This window comes from Narcine bancroftii, chromosome 3 (assembly GCF_036971445.1).
Source record: "Narcine bancroftii isolate sNarBan1 chromosome 3, sNarBan1.hap1, whole genome shotgun sequence".
Lineage (NCBI taxonomy): Eukaryota > Metazoa > Chordata > Chondrichthyes > Torpediniformes > Narcinidae > Narcine > Narcine bancroftii.
Genome location: NC_091471.1, coordinates 99,117,544 through 99,142,702, shown reverse-complemented (window position 1 = coordinate 99,142,702; position 25,159 = coordinate 99,117,544). Strand labels below are relative to the sequence as shown.

At 40.5% G+C, this 25,159-nt stretch overlaps 1 protein-coding gene across 5 annotated transcripts in view; it reads right to left on the bottom strand.

The window, feature by feature from the left end:
* The window catches only part of aasdh (aminoadipate-semialdehyde dehydrogenase), a 49,499-nt gene extending 24,830 nt beyond the window's left edge, over positions 1-24,669 (bottom strand). For 4 of the 5 annotated variants that reach the window (XM_069924611.1, XM_069924612.1, XM_069924613.1 and 1 more), the window contains exons 1-8: positions 24,290-24,669; positions 20,195-20,315; positions 17,298-17,635; positions 11,876-12,068; positions 9,567-9,808; positions 8,123-8,229; positions 6,203-6,375; positions 4,827-5,046 (exon numbers count right to left, since the gene is read on the bottom strand). In XM_069924611.1, coding sequence (XP_069780712.1) covers positions 4,827-5,046; positions 6,203-6,375; positions 8,123-8,229; positions 9,567-9,808; positions 11,876-12,068; positions 17,298-17,635; positions 20,195-20,315; positions 24,290-24,600 — 1,705 coding nt within the window. In that variant the 5' untranslated portion in view covers positions 24,601-24,669. Of the gene's footprint in view, positions 1-4,826; positions 5,047-6,202; positions 6,376-8,122; positions 8,230-9,566; positions 9,809-11,875; positions 12,069-16,652; positions 16,757-17,297; positions 17,636-20,194; positions 20,316-24,289 lie in introns of those variants that run through there. The other variant, XM_069924616.1, reaches the window with a different exon arrangement.
* Between the last annotated feature and the right edge of the window lie 490 nt (positions 24,670-25,159).

Sequence of the window (25,159 nt, the reverse complement as noted above, 5' to 3'; positions counted from 1 at the left end):
TCATTATTGTCACAGGTACTAAGATAGTGAACTTATTTGCATACTATCCAGACAAATCAAGCCATTTGTAAGTACAACAGGTAAGCAAAGTAAAACAGAAATGCAGAATATCGTGTTAACACAGTCTTGCCAATCACATCTTTGACACCACTGATGCCCTCTGCCACTTTGACAATTTCTATCCTCATTTTCACTATCGAGATCCATCCCACAACATTTCCATTCATCACCAAGATTGCCTGCAGGCCCTTTTGACCAATCCAACTACATCCCCCTTCCTTCATCTAGTTGTGCTTAACCTCACAATAAACAAAGTATTCTTTATGATACTATCACCTCTTGGATCCCTCCCCCAACTTATTTTCCCTTTATAAATTATCTTTGCCTTGATAATGATTTCTACCCAAGATTCTAGCTTTTGTGTTTCTCTATCCTTTGTCTCAACTCACTTCTTCCAATCACACAACCAAACAATGCCCATTTCCTCCTCAAAAAACTCTATGAGAATAGTTAAACATGACCTACCAAGCATAAAGTCATGTTGACTATTCCTAATCAGTTTCTGGCAATCCAAATAGTTGTATATCTGATCTCTTAGAATAACTTCCAATAACATAGCTACTTCTGACATCAAGCTCACTGATCTATAATTTCTACTTATTTTTGGAGCCTTTTTTTTAGAAACACGGAACAACGTGAGCTATCTGCCAATCCTCTGGCACCACACCTTCGGCTAAGGACATTTTACATATTTCTGCCAGAGCCCCTACAATTTCTGCACTTGCCTCCCTCAAGGTCCAAGGGAATATTTTTCCACCTTTGTTTGCTTTAAGACAGCAAGCACTTCCTCCTCTTTAATAGGTTACCTGACCTCACTGCATGTTTTCCTTCCTTCCCACAACTCTGTCCCTTATCTTGAGTGAATACTGATGTAAACAAAATTAACATCTCCCCATCTCTTTCGGCTCCATACAAAGCCGACCACTCTGATCTTCAAAGGGATAAATTTTGTCCCTTTTGCTCTTAATATACCTGTAGAATCACTTGGGATTTTCCTTCACATTGTCTGCCAAAGTAACCTCGTGTCTTCTTTTAGCCTTCCTAATTTGTTTCTTGAGGTTTTTTTTGCATTTTTTATACTCAAGCATCTCATTTATACCATATTGCCTATACCTGCTATACATCTCTCTCCTCTTCCGAACCAGATCCTCAATATCCCTTGAAAAACAAGGTTCCCAATACCTGTAAACCTTGCCTTTAATCCTGAAAGGAACATACAAACTTTGTACTCTCAAAATTTCAGCTTTGAAGGTCTTCCACTTATCTCACACATCCTTGCTGAAAACCAACTTCTCCCAAATCCACACATTCTAGACCCTTTCTCATTTCCTCAAAATTGGTATTTCTCCAATTTAGAATCGCAATCTGAGGCCCAGACCTATTCTTGCATAATTAACTTGAAACTAATAGCATTATGATCACTGGACCCAAAATGCTCCCTTACAAATACTTTGGTCACCTGTCCTGTCTTATTCCCTAATAGGAGATCCATTATTGCACTCTCTCTAGTTGGTACCTCTATATATTAATTTAGAAAACTTTCCTGAACACATTTGACAAACTCCAAGCCACCCAGCCCTTTTACAGTATGGGAGTCCCAGTCAATATATGGAAAATTAAAATCTCCCACTGTCACAACTTTGTTTCCTGCAGCCGTCTATTTTCTCACCAGATTTCCTCCTCCAATTCTCGTTGACTACTGGGTGGTCTATAATACAATGAGTGTGGTCATACCTTTTCCGTTCCTCAGCTCCACCCATATTGCCTCAGTAGATGAGCCCTCTGGTCTGTCTTGCCTGAGCACAGCTGAGACATTTTCCCTGATGAGCAATGCCACTCCTCCCAAACCCGGAACATTGAGCTGCCAGTCCTGGTCTTCCTGCAACCAAGTTTCACTAATGGCCACAAGGCCACATGCCAATCCACGCTGTAGAGTCTAAGCTCATCTGGCTTTCCTACAATACTCCTTGCATTGAAATATATGCACCCAAGAACATTTCCACCACGTACAACCCTTCTAACGATGCATGCAATTTTCATGTCATCTTTTCCCCCCTCCACTCCTATACCTGCTCTGGCACTCTGGTTCCCATTCCCCTGCAAATCTAGTTTAAACCCACCAGAGCAACACTAGCAAACCTTCCTGCAAGGGTACTGTCCCCTTCCAGTTCAGATGCAAACCATGCTATTGGAACAGGTCCCACCTTCTCTGGAAGAGAGCCCAATGATCCAGAAACCTGATGCCCTCCCTCCTGCATCATGTCTTTACCCACTTGTTAAGCTGCAACATCCTCCTATTTCTAAGCTCACTAGCACATTGCATGAGTAGCAATCCTGAGATCACAACTCTGCATATCCTGTCCTTCAACATAGTGCCTAACTCTCTGAATTATTCTTGCAGAACCTTATCACCCTTCCTATCCATGTCATTGGCTCCTATATGAACCAAAACATCTAGCTGCTCACCCTCCCTCCTGAGAATGCTGTGAACTCGATCTGAGATATCTCAGACCCTGGCACCAAGGAGGCAACATACCATCCAGGATACTCAATCTCTTCCACAGAACCTCTTATCTGTCCCCCTAACTATGGAATCCCCTATCACTACAGCTTGCATCTTCTCCTCCCTTCCCTTCTTAGTCACAGGGCCAGACTCTGTGCCTGAGACCTGATTGCCATGCCTTGTCCCTGATAAGTCGTCCTCCCCAACATTATCCAAATGGTACACTTGTAATTGAAGGGAATGACCAGAGGGATGCCCTGCACTTGAACACGCCGGGCATAGAGAGATTTGGAATTAATGTAAGCAATTGAGATTAGTATAGATACTATTAACCTAGACATGGCGGACCCATGAGCCTATTTGTTTGCAGTATAAGGAGTCTTTCACTCTAGATGAAATATTCCTTACATCACACTTACTCAGGTACCCACTTCTCATCTTTCTTAATGGATTGGTGCTGTTTCTTGCATCTTATAGAAACACAAAAATGTCACTTTTGCTTCTATTTTGCACCCTGTTCTCATTTTCACATGGTCCATCTCAGACACTTCTCTCCTGCCATCTTACTGGATAGGGCAGCAACCAAAATCCATTACCAGCCAACAAACTCCAAATGCTGTCTTGACTGCACGTCCTCCTAATGTGCTTCCTATGAAGATTCCACTCCATTCCACCAGCTCCTTAGCATTTGTTCTGATGACAACTCCTATATTATACCAAAAATTCTGAAATACATACTTAACTGCACATTCATCACCACCAAAGTTGTATGCAGTATCAAGCATTCTTACCCCTTTTCTGGCAGTTCTGTTCTTAACCACCTTCTTCCTAGCTAGATTATGGATTGATTTTACCTTGTTCTCACCTTCCACCCAATCAATTTCTTCATTCAATATTCTCCATAATTTCCACCACCTTGAAAACGATACAACTATATCCTCTCCTGTTTCAGCATTCCCAAGGGACTGTTTTCTTAATCACTCTTTCATCTCCAAGAATAATAATTCCTTTTTCATTGCATCTTCCAATGAAATTACAGAAAATTTCCCTTTGTATCAGTGTACAACCTGGATGGAAGCCATTTCATCCATCGAGCTATGCCATCTCATAGAGTAATCCCATTTCCCTGTGACTTACTGCACCCACATTCTCTCCACTCCCACTCAGATTCTATCACTCCCATGCACCCTGTGATCATCGGGAGAACATGTAAATTATACCTGGACAACATTAGAAGTCAAGGTTGAATCTGGGTCACCAGAGCTGCAAGAAAGCAGCTCAACTAGCTGTGTCACTGCATAAAATTTGCCCTTTTCCCTCCTCATTTTCCATTAGCCAGAGATCCATCCATTCCTTTCATGCAAAGCAGCAATTCACTTGCACTTTTTAACCAGTTAATGCAATAGATTTGGTGTTCATAATATGGTCTTCTCTATATCAGAGAAAACAAATGCAAAAGGATTCATTGCTTTCCAGAAGCAATCCCCAAGGGAGACCCAATCCATCTCCTTCCTGCGCACTGTTTTTAGTTTTCACTGGAGCAGTGCAAGATGCCAATAATAAACTTGAAGAACAGCATTTTGTCCTTTGACTAGGCAATGAATATAACTATTTCAAAGAATTAGTGTTTTCATTTTAGACTAGAAGCAACCAGTTCTAATGAAAGGTCATCAACCTGTGATGTTAACTGTTCTTTTATCATCACAGATTCTGATCAGACTACTGAGTTTTTCCAGCAGTCTCTTATTTCAGATTTCCTTCAACTGGTGTGTTTTGCATCTCTCAGTTCTAGTACAATTAAAATTACTTCCATTATTATAATTTATCTACTTACAGCTCTTTCAGGGTGATCAGCTGAAATTAACAAACTTTCAGCATTCTCTCTTAGCTGCCATAAACATTCTGTTCATTCTATCCACTGCACCTTCTCTCAACTTTAAAAATAGTTTGATTTTTAAAATTTTCCTGCTTCTTTTGCAAGGTCATCAACTTCAATGGGTAGCTCAGTTTCTCTGTGTTCAAACACTACATGACCTACTGAGTAAATTGGGCAATTTTGTTTCCATAATAATAAAAAAATAACCAGCTTCACTAATATAGCATTTGTGCTGTTCTCAGAACCCAATCTGTCTGGTATCTCTCAAAACAAAGCTCCATTCCCTCAGCCAAAATTTGGATAAGACTTACAAACGATGCACATTGAAATATCACATTTAAGAATGAGGCAAAATCTTAAATAGAAAATAAATTGTGATTTAATTACCATGAGCTGTGAACGATATTGTACGGATCTGGACAACATCATCTGGAATAGCATGAGAAGGGACCAATTTTCCAAGATCAGAGAGGACTCCTCTGCAGAAATTAGTGGAACTCTTGTTCTGTTGTTCAGGTGAGCCTCTGGGCACAACAAACAGAATCAGCTTTTCCTGATCACATTTAGTCAGTACACAGGCTTCCACTTGTTTCAAGCTTTCAGCTACCTAGAATTATTTAGAATACATTTGTTTTTTTTTTCATCATTAAGTTCAATAAAATCTTAAACAAATCCCAAAATGTTACCCAATTCTTCAAAGGAGGTCTCATTTAAGCTATATACAATATGCAGTAAAATCTTCAGTATCTGGAATTCATGCAACTGGCAAAAAAAAAAAGAGGAAATAAATAAATATTTAAAAAATAAAAATTTAAATAAAAGTTTAAAATTGTAAAACCAAATGTTCTCCAAAGCAACACAACCCTTAGTGTAGATGGGAGGAAATATTCAGCCAGCGGAGCGCTCCAGTTGTGCCCTGCCCGCAGCAGCTGTTTCAATAAAGTTGGGTTTGATTAAAATGATAGCGCCCAAGATGAAGAGCCAGTTGATGCCGCTTGCTGCTGGGGCGACTTTCCAAAAGTGTCTCCCTATCCCTGCCTAGAAAGAATTTATATCTTTATTAGCCATAAGTATATTAGTAAGGCTTTATCTGTAAACTTGGGGGAGGGGGAGTTAATTATGACGGTGGCATGGTTATCGCAGCAGTTAGTGCAACACTGTTACAGCGCCAGCAACTGAGACTCAAATTTAAATTTAAATTCTCTAAGTTGCAGGAATGACCTGATTAATGTGAACTATACATAATTAAGGACTACAATCCTGATTTTAGTTTTCAACTTGCTTTACATTTTGCAGTCTTTTAAACTGTTTATTCTTAATGCAGGTATATTAGTTAGGCATTGTAAGAGTGTGTCTCAGGCCACTGAAAAATTGCATATCTGGCATCCGCAATCCCCGTAGGTGCCAGATACTGATGATTTTGCAGTATATTAAAAGTCTTTTTGCCCAATCACTTCACAAGAAAAGCCTACATGCAGTTCCTTTGTGCTTTGTGTACAATAATACCAAGATTCCATCTCCAAAAAAATTACATTTTTTGACATTAATGATATGACCTGAAAATATCTGAATGAATAGCACTATTCCTTGTGGCACCCAAATGGTAATTCTATCAAACTGAAAAAGACATGTTCATGCTTTCTGTTTTCTATCCTTTAATAACCTCTGGTAATACATGAGCAGATCTCTATCCATGAGGCCTTCAGTAACCACGCTATCTTAAGCAAGTGTTACTTGTATCTTATGTGGTAGAAATAAATTACCTGCTGTATGCTTTCAAGATTTACACGTTTCCCATGACGTTTAATTTGGTTGTCTTTACGACCTAAATAATACATCTGTCCATCTTTAACCATTACCCAGTCCCCAGTGGCTCTCATAATTCCCGGGAACACAGTTATTTCATCATTTAGAAAACATACACGTTCTTTACCACCTGGATAAGAATAAAAGTACAAATGTAATTTACTGACATGTAACATTTATAAACAACAGATTTAGAATTATGTTGCTCATCCATTTATATGGCCACTTGCTTGGGTATTAATATGCTTCTTCTAAAGAGGTAATATATACAGTATGTGTGATGTTATGAAACTCACCATATGTTTCCAGTTATGCATAAGAAATCATAATATGTGTAAAGGTAAATGCATATAAAATATCAGTGTATCTTTTTCAGTTACATTGCCAAGTAAATTGGTGAAATGAAAGAACTCTGCTTATCCACGGCAAGGTTAACCTGACTGAAATTATGGGATTCCAAAATAAAGAGGCTCAAAGGGCCAAGGGATGATCCATCAAAGCTTCCTCCTGAAACCTCAACCATCAAAAATGTTGACCTTCAGTCAGTCTGATTCACTCCATTTGAAATCAAGAAATGAGTTACTGCACTGAAGACAGCAAAGGCTAAGGGACTAGTCAGTATCGGAGCTGCAGAATTGAAAACCTGAACTCTAGAGCTAGCCATTCTTACAGCTAAGATGTTTCAATAAGGTAACACCCGTAATATGAAAAAACTGCCCAGATTTGTCATGTTCTGAAAACACGGAAGAAATCCAATTGAAGTGATGGAGGATATTATTGAAAATGTTATCAAATGGCAATTACTTATCAACAATATTCCCAGTGATGCCCAGCTTGGGTTTCACAAGAACCACTCAGCTCCAAGAACTATCACAGCATAGATCTAACAAGCTGAACTGCAAAAAGTGGGACAAGATGACAGTTTTGAAATTAGGGCAACATTTGACCATGCATGGCATTAAGGAACTCTAATTTTAAAAAAGTGGAATTAAGAGCAAAACACTTCAATGGTTGGGATTCTACCATGCACAAAGAAAGAAGATGAACAATACTGAATGTCAGTCATTTTAACCGAAGGAGCTCCTTAAGGTAATGGCCTTCACCTGTTTCACCAATGATCTTCCTTCAATCGCAAGGTCTGAGGAGAGGAGTTTTACTGACAATTAATATTTAAAGAGCAGCACAAATGTCAAGAGCTCTGTGAAATGCTGTTGACCTTCATTCAAGTGCAGAAAATGACATTCTATCAACAATTATTCTAGTTTTAGGGGTTTCGGAGATATCAGCATGTACAGAAAAAGAGAAGTGTTGAAGATATGATTTTACAACACGTGCGTTGTCCTGCTTCACCATCACATACCTAAATAATATCATGCACCCCCTGTCAAAGAGTTAAAGTCACATTCCAGCTTCTTTAAATTTGTCACAAGCTCTCACAGTTACAGAATAAACTTTCCTGGGAATTTGAGTCAGTCATACAGCATCAACACAGGCCCTTTGGCTTACTGAGACTGCATGGCGATTCACCCATTTTCATTCATCCGACATAAATTCCATGTTTTATTTTCTCCTCATGCTCATCTACTCCCCCCAGATTTTGCACTACTCTACAGACTTGGGCCAATTTACAATGGTCAATGAACCTACCAAGGAAAGGAATGCTTGCAAGTTTAGGACTTCTACATTAATGCAAGACCCCAAAATATAGAATTCTGCATGGAACAGCACTGTTTACCAACAAGACCGGCTATGAATGGTAAAACTTTGATGTTATCAACCAGAAATATTACTGTTAGCAATATATTCCTTCCATAAGGGAAAAACCAGCAGCAAAATAATTATTTCAGAATAAAGTTGCCAAAAGAAAGAGTCTCTACCTATGAAAACCTGCCCTTCTCCTTCCTGGATTACTTGGCCAGAGTCATTTACAACATCCAAAATGGTTCCTAAAAGAGGGAATCCTAAAGGCACTTGGGCTTCATATCTAAAATGCAAACAGAGATAACAATCATTCCCAAATTACAATCAAGACATAAGCAATTTTATATTGACATGGATCACAGGAATTTATTTTTAAAGAGATAGATTTTGAAGTAACATTCTATTTATGTCAGGATAGTCAGGTAACAATGAGAAGCTGGAGGAACTCAGCAGATCAGGTAGCATCCATGGGCAAAAATGGTCAGTCAACATTCAAGACTAAAGGAAGTGGTGATCTCAAGTTTATCGAGGGAGAAAATAGTAACATAGTTACTTGACAGTATGGTGGCCAGTATCGGAGGTCAGTACAGAGAGTAATTAAAACTGCTGAGAAGATTACTGTGCTCTCCTTTCCTTCTATCAATGAAATCTACAGGGAGTTGTGCTTAAAGAGGGCCCAGAGAATTACTGAGGACCTTTATCGTACAGCCTGCAGTATTCTAAGCCCCCTTTCCACTGGTACCTTGTCCAAGGAATTAACTGGGACAAGGTCCAGTGGAAAAAGAAAAGTGTCAGCATGCCGTCGTCAAATGACATCATTTCATGCCGAGGATTAGCCACCTCAACCCCTACTCATATCCCCAGCATCAGCTGATGCCAGCGTGCTGATAAAACCAGTGGAAAAGGGACAGCAGAAATTCACCGGTTTCCAGTTGAAGGTAGAACACTCTGATCCCCAGTAATGAGTTGGCCCAGTAGAAACGGCATAAGGGGCTTCCTATCTTGGGACACTGCACAGCTAATTAACTGGGATGCTAATGGAAAAGGGGATTTGGAGACACCACCTTCAAGGAAGAAGTAGAGGAGCATAAAGAACAGCTCCTTCCTGCAGTCAGTGAGGCTGTTCAACAATTGTAGATACCTGTTAATTATTTTTATTTAGGATCACAATGTTTATATATATTGTTTGAGTGTTGGGTTGTACTGTGTGCCTGCACTTTGGTACGGAGATGTGCTGTTTCGTCAGGTTGCATACATACACTTAGTTGACAATAAACTTGAACTTGAATGAGCTAAATCTTCCCATTTTTTGCTGGAGGTTCCAGTTGATAGCACTGTTTGTCAAAGATGTAAAAACTATTTAAATATATTTTGCACTGCAGGAAAAACCCTTCCCCCAGTTCTGTAGGCTGTTAAAAGCTACTGGGGCACTCTGGGTTTGGAAACTGGTCACTAAAAGAACATAAGAAAATAGAAAGACAAATAAAGCTATTATTAGGTAACCTAACCAACATTTAACTCAAAAATTAGTACCAGAACAATTCATGTTTTACTAATATGCATTGGTACCACAATGGGACCCAGAATGTACCCAATGAGGATCACAATAAGTAGACCTACCCGCTGGCATAATGCAGGGTTTCTTCAGGAATTTTGTAGCACGTGGCCCAACATGACACTTCAGTAATCCCATAAAGATTGAAAATTTGAGTTTTGTTTCCTTCTGCACACCAGTTTTTCAGTACATGTAATGAGGGAAATGCTTCTCCACCAAGTGCTAACACACGCAGTGATGAATTAGTTGAAAGCACTACAGATTTCAAAATGTTGGATCCAAGACTTTTAATTAAAGTTGGGGTGGCCTGGAGAAAGATGGATTTAAAGTTGTCATTCTTGTTCAAGTTTAACCTTAGATCTACATCCAGGTTTATAGATGCCTATTTATTGCCTGATTCCCCATTTTCTTCCCTGATTTTCTTGAAAATCTAGACCCATTAAGAGGTCCAATTCCATAATGTTTACTAACCTTAAATATTCATGAGATTATCCTCAAATTTGAGTTAGGTAGCAAGTACTAGTGGACTATTAATTTGAGTCACAGTTGACAAGGTGGGCAACCTTTTACCATGCGTGGGCTAGATGGTGGGTCAGTGGTTGAATGGCGGGCTGCACTGATGTTACCATAAATGAAATAAATACCAACACCAACACCAACATTATGAAATTTAAGTTTTCGATTGTCTTCCTTGAAGTACCTAATGTACAATGTATGAACATAAATGACGATAATTTATCAAAAAATAATCCACAGAGAAAGATCAAGCAATGAGGTCAACCATATTCCTTCCAAAAAAAAACAACGATGTATTTTGGAAATGCAGCGAAAATCATGAGTTAGTCATTAAAATGACACAATACAAAAAACATAAAAGTCAAAAAGGAGAAAAATAAGTCAGAATGAAAACAAAATAACTAACCTCAAAACAGACTGCAGTGAGAAGGGAAAAATATCATAGTGAAGAGGGGGAATGTCACACAAAGAGAGGGTGCTCTCAGGCAGAGAGAGCGCATGTCACAGACAGAAGATGAGTCTCACAGAGAGAGGAAGGAACAGAAAGAGAGGGATTTACACAGAAATAGGGGGCCTCCAGGGCAGAGGGTGCAGGGTGAACCTCCAGAGTTGGGGGGGGAAGGTGGAGACCCTCCAACAGAGTTGGGGAGGGAGGAGACCCTCCAACAGAGTTGGGGAGGGTGGAGACCCTCCAACAGAGTTGGGGAGGGTGGAGACCCTCCAACAGAGTTGGGGAGGGTGGAGACCCTCCAACAGAGTTGGGGAGGGTGGAGACCCTCCAACAGAGTTGGGGAGGGTGGAGACCCTCCAACTGAGTTGGGGAGGGTGGAGACCCTCCAACTGAGTTGGGGAGGGTGGAGACCCTCCAACAGAGTTGGGGAGGGTGGAGACCCTCCAACAGAGTTGGGGAGGGTGGAGACCCTCCAACAGAGTTGGGTGGGTGGAGAGCATTCAACAGAGGGGGGGAGGAAGCCTCCAACAGAGTTGGGGGGGTGGAGAACCTCCAACAGAGTTGGGGGGGTGGAGAGCCTCCCACAGAGTTGAGGGGGGGGGGAGAGAGAGAGCCTCACACTCCAGGCAGTAGGTTGCCTACCGCTGTCCTATACTTACATAAACATCACTATAAAAGTTTTCAAAATGGGTTCAAACAGTAGGGATGAAGCAATACCACTATAAACCAAATTACAATAATTTACAGGAGCCAAGGATATTTGGGGAGAGGTCGGACAGTAGGCCATTTAGCTCATTCAACAGACTTCACCATTGAGTGAAATCATGGCCACACTTTGACTGAATTCTACACTGGACAATTTTGTTGCATTTCTTACTTCAACCCGAAGATAAAAGATCATCGGATCTAGTATAACTCGACTTCTGTGAAAAAGAGCTTCAAATTGCTTCCATTCTTTACCTGTAGAATATTTCTCAACTTTTGAAAGATACAATTCTGTGGTTCCAAAACAGTGTAAACAATTTCTCTCCATTCGCCCTACGAATCCTCTGAAAACTAGTCAAATAATTCGCTATCCGTCTGAATTGTAGGGAAAACTATTTCAGTTTGTATAATGAAACTAAGAAGCCAAGGTATCAGTCTATCAAATTAAGTTGCACTCCTATCAAGGACTTTCATATAGTGTCATTCTTGTAGTGTGTCAGCCAGAACTATTTCCTGTACTGCAAATGTTTAACCTCTTTCATTCCAACTCTCTCAATATTAGCGCTGTAAATTATGGTTTCTTTTAAAATATTGATCAAATTTTAACTAAATTCTTTAAACCAATTTGACTTACAAATAAATTGTAAGCCAATGTTGCATGACATACAGAATAATTTTCATACCATTTCTATACCACCATACCTGCATTACAGACACATTGTGATGACTAAAAAGAACTTTAGTTAGTCTCTTTGGCATCAATTTAATGGCTGGTGAAACAATAAGTAGTGTGGCTCCACTGCAGAGTGCCATAAATATTTCAATAATTGAGGGGTCAAATGTCAGAGGAGAGGCCATAAAAATTACATCATCTGAAGAAATATCGAAGATTGACCTGTAAGACAAAATTAAATAAAAGAGCAATAATGAGGCCTATCAAGTTTAACATTTTAAGAAGTGCTTTACTGCAGTCTAAAGCTCCTTTCACATTTGCATCCCACTAAATTGGTTGTTCAGTGTCTTGGGATAGGAATGGGGGTTTGGCTTTACACATTTGACCACTCCTAACTGGGACAATGAACATGTTCACACTTGCAAGGAGCCATCCCCAGGGTTAGGACTGTTTTACCTTCTACTGGTGATGTCATGACACAACGAGTGATGGTGAACCAGCCCTAAATCCTGAAATTAATCATGCATAATTATAACAGTATAAGCCCTTCAGCCCCTGTTGTTGTTTTGCTGACCTATATAAACCTTTATAAGCGACCGTAGGAAAGTGCAATAGCGGACAATTTTTAAAAAGGGTGGAAAAGTTGGTAGCGCTTTAGCATACAATTTATATTATATAGCTTGGGAAAGTTTGTAGCGCTATAGTGCACAATTTATACAGTGTGGGAAAATTGATCGCACTATCATGTACAATTTATAAATACCGTGGAAAAAAGCAATGGCTGACCTGCCCTCCCAGGATTCTATATGGCAGAGAAAGGGCTGTATGCCTGGCTGCATGCATGGAGTATTCATAGAGTGGCTACATGGCATTCTGGGAAGTCAGATCTGTCATTGCTTTTTTTGCCACAGTCTTTATAAATTGTGCGCTATATACTGCTACCAATTTTCCCATGCTGTTTAAAAATTGTCCATTATTGCTGTTTATTTTCTCCCTCTCTTCCACTGCTACTTTCCCATGGCAAAGTTTATATATTCATTTTAATCTTTTCTTCCTGCACTCACGCAAAAACTTGGGTCATTTCAATTCCACAATTCAATTAGCCCTTTCACACTTGCCTGATTGCAACGCCAGCGTCTGCAGACGCCAGGGATTGCACTAGGGGTCGAGGCCGTCAATCCCCAGTGTAAGATGATGTTACTTGACACCGAAGTTGAGCTGATTTTGCTTCCACGATTGCACTTTAAAGGCCGATTGCAAGTGTGAAAGGGGCTTAAGATCACAGTGAAAGTATAAATGGAAGTGATTTGATTTTGCAAGACAAAAGGAAAAGATAGAAATCTTTCAGTTACAGAACAATACAAATAATGTAGTCTCAGTATGTCTTTTAGTTTAAGTAAACCATTAAAGCTGCTAAACTATTCTTTGTTGACACTAAAGTAACAATCTCAATGATACATAGTTACAATTACACAAAACTTGCCTAAGGTCCATTTCATGTCGGGCCTCCGCCTTGAGACTGGCTACAGAGCAGATGGAAAAATAGGAACTTACTTTTTAGACAGCAGCCCTAAAAGGCTGCTCCAGCATCCCATTCATATCCAGAGGCACCTCATAGTGCCCTCTGGATCTGATGGAGGTGGGGCAACTGGTGCCGTAACGCTACCCACCATAAATATGTGGCAGAGCAATGGTCGTCTTCCCTACCCATTATCCCCATGGCAGCTGAAACCGCTCTATGGTTCCCAGAACAGTTCCAGCTGCATGGGGGATTATGGGTAGGGAAGACAGCCATTGCTCTGCCACGTTTGCAGCCACAGAGAGCAGTCATGAAGGCCGAAGCGGCCCGGCATGGCTGTCGCAGCCCGCACCGGCCGCTGCCTGAGGGCTCCCACTACCCTGCCAGTCCCCGTTGTGCTGACTGTCCCAGCTGACAGCTACTGCTGCCCAGAGGGCTCCCACTGCCCCAACTACCCCAAGGGCTCCCACTGCATATTGATCTAAGGCAGTGGTTCTCAACGTTTTTATTTCCACTCACATACCACTTTAAATATTCCCTATGTCATAGGTGCTCTGTGATTAGTTAGGGATTGCTTAAGGTGGCATGTGGGTGGAAAGAAAAAATTTGAAAACTACTGTTTTAATCATATCTAATTGACTCGTTATGTGCAGGTTTCATAACTCCAAAGGAAATGGCCCAATGACATTTATTTATAAGCAAAATATTTCAGTAACATTGGGTAAAGAGCAGTGGTTCTCAACTTTCACTTCCCACTCACATACCACCTTAAGCAATCCCTTTCTAATCACAGACCACTGATGACATCGGGATTACTTAAAGTGGTATATGAGTGGAAAGAAAATAGGTTGAGAACTACTGCAAGGTAAAGCTCCAGGTTAGTACTCAAAAAGTTCCACACTCCCAGAGGCTTTAGCCATTTTCACTGGTGGATGAAACGCCAAAAACTGAACCAGATTATTCATAACCTATGTCACATGTAACTGCAAGTTCATCTTTAAACCAAACATCCATTTCGTCGTTAAGATAATCTGTTTTCATTCCTCAATAATGTTAGACATTGGCAGCCAAAACCTTCATCCTTGATTGCAATGAGCACCTTAAAAGCATTGTCTATAATCCTGAGGTCACCCAAAATTTTGAGCTCATCTCCTAACCCACGCCAACTCCTGTTCATAACTATATCTGTTATGACGATGGCTCCCAGTTAATCAGCACTTCGATTTTAAAACTCTTTTCAAATTCTAGGATGTCTTGCCCCACAACTATCTATTTCTACTTTCCTCTAACCCATCAAAAATAATCTGCTTCTCATCAGATATGGGTCAGAGTCAGGCCGGACTAATGTGAGTAGGACATTTTGGTAAGTGTGGGCAAGTTGGGCTGAAGGGCTTGTTTCAATGACATTGGTGTGGGGGGCTGCACAGAAGGTGGGGGGGGGGGGATCTTGCACGGTGGGCAGGGAGGGCTGTGTTTCCACAACAGTGGGTGGGGGTCTCCAACGCATAAAGCTATGGAGTCGCTCAGTCAGAGTGGGAGCCTCCAATGCAGAGAAGGATATCATGTTTGCTACATTATAGCACAAAATTTATTCTAAACTTATTTCAATGGTTGGAGCTTTCAAGCACTCCAATTTTATTTAAAGTTGCCATCAAAACAGTGTTTTCCTGATTTTTTTCATACACTTCAACACAATGCTGGTTTTATACTTTCAAGCCTATTAAACTTTACATAGATCCATAGCGTGCAGGAATAGGCTCTTTAGCCCATGTGTCTGTGCTGAACGTGCCATTCAAATCAAAATAAAAATCTGCTGCTTTAACTTGATACATATCTCTCCATCCCCTGCATATACAGTATATACGCACCATTTTAAGATATCTCTAAACTGAAAATACTAATGATCCATCTTGCACATTCTTTCCACTAGTAATGACGAAGAAGGAAATCAACAGCCCTCTCTCCTTTACAATGGTTGCAATTGGCACCTTCAAAGTGTACAACTTAAAACTGTATGCAGAAGTGTGACTGACCTAGAGCAGCTTTGAATGTACACTTAAAAGAAGTTGTATTCATCCCGTATGTCAGTGTAAGTATAATGTTCCTTTTTTGCCACCTCATTGAACTTTCATTGTGAATGTTTTTTTTTAATTTTCAATATGCAGATTAGTGCTAATTATACATTTAAGATACATTTTAAATTTAAAATCACTTGAATAAATTAATTTTGCTAAACCTCCTAATTTGTCATTTATATGCTTTTTTTTGGCAAAATGTTCCAAAACATCAGTTTTCATGCCAGCTCTCACATTCACAATTATAGATTAGCTTTCTGTATCTGTTACCACCTTTATGTTAAGTGGTGAAAGGCCATTCTGATGAAACTCTCTACTCATGGATTCTGCCCGATTTACATAGAGCATGGAACAATACAGTGCAAAACAGGCCCTTCAGCCCACATATCTGTGCCAAACACGAAGTCCAAATCAAACCAAAACTCAGGAGCTCACACATTATTCATATCCCTCCATCTCCTGCATAATACAATGCTCTTAAATGCTACTATTGTATCTGTTTCCATCACAACTTCTGGCTGCTCTTCGAGGCACCATTCTTTGGGCAAAGTATTTGCCCTGCACATCTCTCTTAAATTTTCTCCCTCTCACCTAAAGGTACGTCCTCTAGTGTGTAGGATTTTTACCCTGGGAAAAAGTCTGTCCACCTTCTCTTGATTTTATAAACCTTCATTAGGCTTCTTCTCAACCTCCTATAACTCAAAGAAAGTAACCCAGGTTTGTCCGATCTCTCACCATAACTCAGACTCTCCAAACCAGGTAACGTTTTGGTAAAACTCTTCTGTACCCTTTTGAAAACCTCAACATCCTTTCCATAACCGGGCAACCAAAATTGCACACAGTATTCTAAGTGCAGCTTTAGCAAAGTTTAATGTAGCTGCAATAGGATTTCCTTCTTTCTATACTTAATATTCCAGCCAATAAAGGCAAGGTCCAGTGTCCAGTGCCTTCGATACCACCCCATCTACTTGCATGGCCACTTTCACTCAAGAACTTTGACTCAAGATCCCTCTCAAAATCAATACTTTGAAGACCCCTTCCATTAACTGTATATATTCTGTTTACATTTGACTTCCCAAATGAAACACCTACTTGTCCAGATTAAACTCAATCTGCTATTTCTCTACCCAAATTTACTGAATATTTTCTATTTGTTTCAGATTTACAAAATCTTCAGTAATTTGCTTTTGTTAAAGTACCTGTAGTTATTACCTGCAATGAATGAATAGAATATGGCTCCCAAAAACATGTCTCCTTGCCCAAGTTGTTTTGGTTATATACCCTAATACATTCTATCTGGCTTGGTGTTAATTTCTTTAACAATGCCTTTTAGATGTATTTGTATTATATCCATACAACAAATTCTGGTATTCGATTGTCCTGGGTTTCTTTACCATTGGTTTAAGATTTTGCTCTGTCAAGGTGGTGTGATATCTGTGGTACATGGGCACCCTACATTGAAAGAAAATGAAATAAACACAAATATCACTCAACAATAATAAAATCATTTTCAATTCCAAAGGAAACTGCCTAAAATCCTGTTGACTTTTAGTTACTTTTGTGCATAAGCTTTGTTCCCCATATTTCTAATACCTTTCCTTTACATTAAACTACAAATCTTAGGTTAAATTAACAAATAGGTAGCACTATTTATTGTTTGCAGGACAGATTCCATGTTTCTATACCTTTGATATGTGAAGCATTTCCCCACTTCCATCCTGAAATTTAGCTTATTATTCATTGCTGTAATTTCCCCAATCAGTGGAAATTATTTCCCTGCATCCAAATTATCATATCAATATCTGGTATTAATATCTACAATTCTCGAAGTTAGTAATCTTTTGTGATTAAACTTACATGAGATGCTGTATATTAGGAACAATACATTGATGAGGTACTCGAACGATTTTTGGAGCTCCTGTAGTACCTGAAGTTTGCAAAATATAGGCCAAGAAACCATGACAGTCCAAATGTTTATATGCATGACTTCTGTTATTCTTGTCAGTTGCCTGAAATCTACTTTCTTTTAAAACTTCTACTTTACTGCAAATAGCATTTTCTTTGCTTCTGGGTTCTGAAGCAATGGAATCCATATCAGTCATCAGCCATCGAATCTTAACGAGCATAGCATTTAGTTTTGGTATATCACACTCAACGTTAATACACAACCAGGTTAACAACGAGTCTCTGAATTTCTGTAAAATAAAGGTATAGAATACTATTTATTATCTTGACAAAAATTAGCTTTAAAAATTAAAGTCACAATTCTTTTATCAATGCAGGGCTTATACACAGGTAAATAAAAAACACATAGAATATGAATAAATATGACAGTAGCCTTGTGTTTTTATGAATAAAAAAGGAAATGCTGGAAACACTCAGCAGGTCAGGTAACATCTGAAAAAAGAAACATAAGGCACTTTCAGGTGGCCAAAATCCCCCGATGTAAAGCCGCATATTATGCCAATATGCGGCTGTCGGGAGGCCACTTGAAAACGCAGAATGTGCATGCGAGGCGAACATAGTAACCTTCCTCCGGGAGGGATAATCGCAGGAGCACTGAGGTCCCCAGCGGCATCTGAAAGCAGCCGCCAGAAAGCAGCTGCTAAGGGGATGACAATCAGCTGGTGAGCACATGACAGCGCCCCCCCTCTCAGCTGCCCCTGCCCTGACCCCATACTGAGAGTGGAGCAAGGAGATCTGTGTGAGGAAGTCCTCCGCGGGACGTCCCCGCGCTGACAGCCCGCGCTGGCTGTCCCAGCTCTGACAGCCAGCCATCCAAAACCTGAAAGCCCCAAGGGACGGGAACTGGAGTGCACTGCAAGGCGCCTCCCATGAAACTGTCCCTTTCAGATGGCCAGCACTGCGCTTTCAGTGCTGCCACCTGAACGACCATTTCACAGGTCTGAATCCGCTTCTGCAGGTGCATTCTTGACAGAGAATGCACCTGAAGAAGCCTATATTTAATGTTTGAGAGAATCAGATCCTACCTATTTACTCCACCAAGGTATCTCATAATTTTACACTCCACACTCACCAGCTAATCAACCTATCGACTAGCATACAAAAGAAGCAACCAGGAAGAATATGCACACTCACTGCAGGCAGTAATGAAGGTCAGGATCAAACATCTGTGGCACAGCAATTCTGGTACCTCACAGTTCCAGAAACTTTGCTGTAACAGTAACTGAGTTTTCGTTCCTCTTGACAATGATGTTGCTGAACCTGCTGGCCAATTCATGCATTCTCTAGTTTCAATCAGCTTTAGAATTTTCAATGGTCACCTTTTGACTGTCCCCATCCATCTCCTTCTATTTACATCTTCTATTAAAAGATCATTGTCATTAGACCCTTTTCCACTGGTATCCCAGTTAATTGGCTGTGCAGTGTCTCAGGATAGGAATCCCTTATGTGCCATTTCGATTGGCCCACTCTTAACTGGGACACTAATTGCTTTTCCACTGAACATATCCCCGGGGATCAGACTGTTTTACCTTCAACTAGAAACAGCTGACTTTCTGCTGTCCCTTTCCCACTGGTTTGTCAGCACACCGGCATCAGCAAACGCTGGGGATATGAGTAGAGGTTGAGGTGGTTAATCCCTGGCGTGAAATTACGTCTTTTGATGCCCGTGCTTGGACAATGTTCCTTTTCCACTGGACCCTGTCCTAGTAAATTCCCCGTTAATTCCTGGGACAGGATGCCAGTGGAAAAGAGGCTACAAACAAACCTTCATCACCATCTCTCAGAGACCACAACCACTAATTGGCATCATTTGGTATTCACACAAACAAAAACATTTGAGATCCCGCTGACTTCTCTGCAACCAAAAACATTATTGGCTCCTGGCTATTCCTTGGTCCTGCTGAAAAGGTCATTGACCTGAAGTGTTATTTTTTTTCCTCTTTCCATAGATGCAGCCTAACCTACTGGCTCGTTTCTGGATTTTCTATTTTTATTGCAGATTTCCAGCATCTGACAGTTTGTTTCCTTTTCGAAACTAGGCAGAGTAATTTGCTTAGAATAGAAGTGAGGAGAAAGTCTGTGTGGACAGATGGATGCCTGTGTACCAAGGGTATCAGATGACATGAACAAGGAACAATGTGAACTTGAAATACAATATATTCAATATCTTATTAAATAATGGAGCCACATGGCCTATTTGCTGCTAATCCTTAGGTCATAATATAAAATGCATTCAATTTTTCCCTTGAAATTATCAATGCTTCTATGATTCTAAGATATTTCATACTCCAACACTAAACACAAAATTCATCTCTCTGTGAAGCCTTACTAATAATCATTGTTAATTCTCCAATTTAGGTTGAAATTGTTTTGCTTATAAACCCACCACAATTTAGAAAATCTGATTTAAGTGCCCTTTATTGTGTGTCCACAGAAAGCAGGTGATCCAGAATCAAAGGACACTAGAAAAATCTGGATTTGTTTACAGATATGGTTATCATAGTCCTTTTAGCAAAGAATTCTCAAATTTTCAAAGGGGAAAATGATTAACTGTTGAGGTATTTGACAAAAATTATCCATGAGACTTTGAATGGATGCCGCACATGAAAAAACAAATTCTTGAACCCGATGCGATATATGTATTTAAATAAACATTTCACTTAATGATTTGAATACTTCAAAGAACACTCAAATTTTATCTTAAACAATAAGCAAGGATTAATTCCAAATAAGCGAGCATTTATTAATTGTTATTATGTGTTTATATTTTTAAGAGAAGAGCAACTCACCTGCATCATATCTTTCTGAACAATTAAGTACTTCAGTTTGCACATTTGAATGAAGTAAGCTGATAAAGTAGGAGGACTTTCTGGATCAACTGGGCAAAACGCTGCTCCAGCTTGAAGAATTCTGAAAGTGCACAGAAACATAAAATACCATCATTTCTGAAATATTTACTGTCATTCATATTTTGTAAAGCAAAGGTGGCCAAACTACAGCCCTGGATCAACTGCAGCCCAATACCCATTTTTAACATCGTCTCTAATATAAATTGCACTGAATGTACCTTGTACATCTTAGTTTCAACACTAGATGTCACTGTCATTTACCAACTACTAGACTGACCATTGAAATGTTACTCACCAATGAAAACATTTACTTCAGTTGATTAAACATGGCAGAACCAAAAAGTTGTAAAAGAGCAAAGTGCCACAGTGGGAAAGTGAGTACTTCTTCACAGAAATCAAGGGGAAATGTGTTTGTTGGATTTGCAAGGAATCTGTTAACTTTAATAGCCTATTGGAGTGTGGATTGTGGAGGGTCGACAGCATCGAGTCCACGCTGCTGAAGATCCAGCTGCGCTGGATGGGTCACGTCTCCAGAATGGAGGACCATCGCCTTCCCAAGATCGTATTATATGGCGAGCTCTCCACTGGCCACCGTGACAGAGGTGCACCAAAGAAAAGGTACAAGGACTGCCTAAAGAAATCTCTTGGTGCCTGCCACATTGACCACCGCCAGTGGGCTGATAACGCCTCAAACCGTGCATCTTGGCGCCTCACAGTTTGGCGGGCAGCAGCCTCCTTTGAAGAAGACCGCAGAGCCCACCTCACTGACAAAAGGCAAAGGAGGAAAAACCCAACACCCAACCCCAACCAACCAATTTTCCCTTGCAACCGCTGCAATCGTGTCTGCCTGTCCCGCATCGGACTGGTCAGCCACAAACGAGCCTGCAGCTGACGTGGACTTTTTACCCCCTCCATAAATCTTCGTCCGCGAAGCCAAGCCAAAGATATAACTTCTCTGTCTGGAACCTGATGGGAATGAGGATTGTGGAGGGTCAAGTGACCTCTCCGACTGGAACTTCATCAGAAGTCGCATCACCTGCCAAAGTTGGAGTCTACCCACTCAGTGCACACCTAACCTCATGATTAACCTCACATAACCTCATCTGGACTCTCCAGATTACTGTACTATAAAATTCACCACGTGCAGTAGCTCTTCCTCTTTTCCTCCTCAATCCTGAGATGAATCCTGCCCCACTCCAGGTCATGACCTGTGGACAATGCTGTGGACATTGGTAAGGTGTGCACTAAACAGCAATCTGGAGCTATGCTAGACAAGGTCATGAACTGTGGACAATGCTGTGGACAATGGTAAGGTGTGCACTAAACAGCGATCTGGAGCTATGCTAGACAAGGAATGGAGGGCAGTGCATTGTAATCCTTGGTTGTTACAAGTTTGTACACAGTTACTAGTATCAGTAGCATTAAGTCTGATGAGACTGGGTTGTACTATGCTTGTAGGCCTGTACACAGTTACTAGTATTGGTAGTGTTAAGTCTGATGTGACTGATTACATTGTGTTTGTACGAGTGTAAGTAGTTCCTAGTTCGGTCGTGTTAAGTCCGATGTGACTGATTTCACTGTGTTTGTACAAGTGTAAGCAGTTGCTAGTTAGGTCGCGTTAAGTCCGATGTGACTAATTTCACTGTGTTTGTACGAGTGTAAGCAGTTGCTAGTTTGGTCGTGTTAAGTCCGATGTGACTGATTTCACTGTGTTTGTACGAGTGTTGCTAGTTTGGTCGCGTTAAGTCCGATGTGGCTGATTTCACTGTGTTTGTACGAGTGTAGGCAGTTGCTACATCGGTCGTGTTAAGTCCGATGTGACTGATTTCACTGTGTTTGTACGAGTGTAGGCAGTTGCTACATCGATCGTGTTAAGTCCAATGTGACTGATTATACTATGTTTTATGATTGGTAGTAATATTGCATGTTATCCCTGTTGCGATCCCCTTGTGTATGTTTTAATAAATATCCTTCCTGTGTTCACCCTGTGTCTAGATTCATTGCTCTCTAAATCCACTGAACCTTTTCTTTCCACACAACACCTATCTACAGATTTACACATTGCATCATAATCATTAAGGTGGACACTTGGGTCATGAATGTTGGAAATTACCTTGACCCTTTCTTGATCTTTTCTCCTGTTCTTATTTTGCACCCACCCAGCTATTTATTTTGCACTGCTTTTTGAAAAAGAGATTTAAAGAGTTTTATTGCATTCATTTAAATTTTGGAGCAGCAGATACAGAAATGCTTACTGTAACATGAGCACATTAATAAACTACAGTAATGTCAACAGTTAAACTGTTTAATAGTATCGTGTAGTTAAATTTTGAGAGAAAATAAATTTTCGATGGCACAGGGATTTTTTGGTCTAAAAACATTATTTTTCTTGAAGTGTAATGGGTTGAAAGCTGCCAGGCTTAATATTGTTTGGCCTCATATTATTCTCTACGTGGCCCACAACTAAAAATATTTGGCCATCCCTTTTGTAAAGTCTAATGAAAAAGCAGGCAAATTACATAGTTTTCATTTCTTGTGATGCACTCATTAATTTGTTCCGTTCTCTCGATATTTAGGCTACTGAACTAAATGTGGCTCATGGTCATAAAATAGATGGATAAAGGATAAATTATAGAGATTATGGGGACAATTGAAAAGTTAGAACAGAAGCCCAAGCAAACTTAAGGATCCAGTCACACAGTTCGTCATAATGTAGACAGGGGACACTGAAAAGACAAATCAGAAAGAGAAGCCTTATCCTTCACAAATCACTGGTCATACTTAGATTGCAAGTTACAGAGAAATAAAATTGAGGAAAAGATTTATTGAAATCATATCAAGGATTAAGAACTTTTGACTGGAGAGGATATGATTGTTCAGGAACAGTTGTACCGCTCCACAATCAAAGTCCTAGTCAACATTCAATCAGAGACTCATTTAAGGACTCTTATTTTGCATATTATTTGTTACTAATTTTTTTCTGTATTTGCACAGCCAACTTATTTACATTTCATATCTTCCGGTTTAGACCACCAATAAGTAGAAATCCTGCCTGACCTGTAGGAAAAACAATCTCAGGATTGTACGTGATGTCATGCATGTACTCTGACCATAAATTTGAAATTTGATGGAATCATTTTAAAAAAGCTGTTCAAAATTAGAAGGGGGCTTCATTAAATAAATGTGGAAACAGAAGTAAATTTAATGGCAAAGAAATATCCACAAGGTAGATTTCCCCCCCCTCAAAAAAAACCAGATAGTTGTTTTGATCTGGAAAACACTATCTAAAAATGTCGTGAAAAATAGTAAAATAACTTTTTTTAAAGTTTTACAAATATTTGAAAAAAAATCCCAATCCATGGAGGAGGAGCAGGTTCTTTCAAAGACCTAAAATAAACATGGGCCAAATTCTCTTTCCACAGAGAGCGATTTTAAAATAAATATTGTATTTAAACAGAAAACACTGGAAGAAGCAGAGTTAAAGTTTCACTTCAGGACAAAGTCCTTGCTTCAGAACAGGGAAAAAATAAGATTGAGTTTTGAGAGGGAGGGGAAGAAAGGCTATATATCTGATGGGGTGGGGTGACCAGGGTTGCTGTGGTGATAAGATGAAGATACCATGTATTTGATAGATTATTGAGAGGAAAGTAAAATATGTAAACTGAAGAGCTGCAAAAAAAAAAGCCCTCCAGGTTTGACTATACCAGTGCAGAGAAAAACTGTGTTAATGTTAGAATGGATGACCTACTGTGCATAAGAATTGCTCTGTCCACCACGACCGCCAGGAACTCCCACTGGCAAGCCACAAGCCACTTTAAATTGTTTCTGCAAGTGTGAAAGGGGCTATGATTGAACCCTTCCACTGCAACTGCGCCTCCAAATCATTGGTAGTGCTCGGAGGTTTTCACCTTGACAGCAATTAGAGGAGACTAATCTTAATGCTGTCTTGATATTGCTTTGAAAGTACGACCAACACAATGATGACAGTTCAATGACCTGAAGCAAGTGAGAGGACGGAAATAAACGAGCGATTACCCTAACATGCAGCTGGGCAAGTTTACGGTCGGATGGCAGTACAGGCCGATCGCATATCCGTGGCTGAAATCACAGTGCAGCTGCAGCCGCTCTCGGAGCTCATCGCCCAGGCCAACCGCCTGGCGGTACGTGTAAGAGAAGCGACCTCCTTCCGCATCGCCGTCGTAGCACACCGCCGTCCTCGTGCCGTGTCGCGCCGCCGCGCGCATCACCAACTCCTGCAAGCGGCCTGCACCCGCCTCCGTCTCACCCCTCGCTGCCATCGGCCGGCCGCACGCGGCATCTGCCACCGCTCCCCCCGTGCCAAACATCACTGAAAGCTCCTCTGCGTCATCACGTCACGGTCGGTGCCCCGACAACAAACTGACGGCGGAAGCCTCGCTCGACGCCTCACCGCGTCATCCATTGCTTGAGCTAACGTCATGACGTAATTCGATTACTGTTCACGTGGTTCAAACGAACAAGAGATCCCGACGTCAACTTGGAAATGTGAAGCATTGTGACGTAGAAATCTGCAAGAAATTCTAATCTTGACGCGTTTTTTTTATAGACTGCAGATGTTGCAACCTAGAGCTAAATGCAATAAACTGTTGGAAGAACTCTGGGGGCAAAGTTGTGGTCAAAGTTTCGGGTAGATGCACCAACATCTGCAGACACCGTGATTGAAGTAAATACACGAAACTAGAGAAACTCGGGAGGTCAAACAGGCTGCTTTACATCGCAATGGGAAAAATACATAACCAGCGTTTCGGGCTTGAGCCCTTCATCAAGGCAGGTTCAAGATACCTTGATGAGGGGCTCAAGCTCAAAACGTCGGTAATGTATTTTTCCCATTGCTATATAAAGGAGTCAGTTTGACCTACTGAGTTT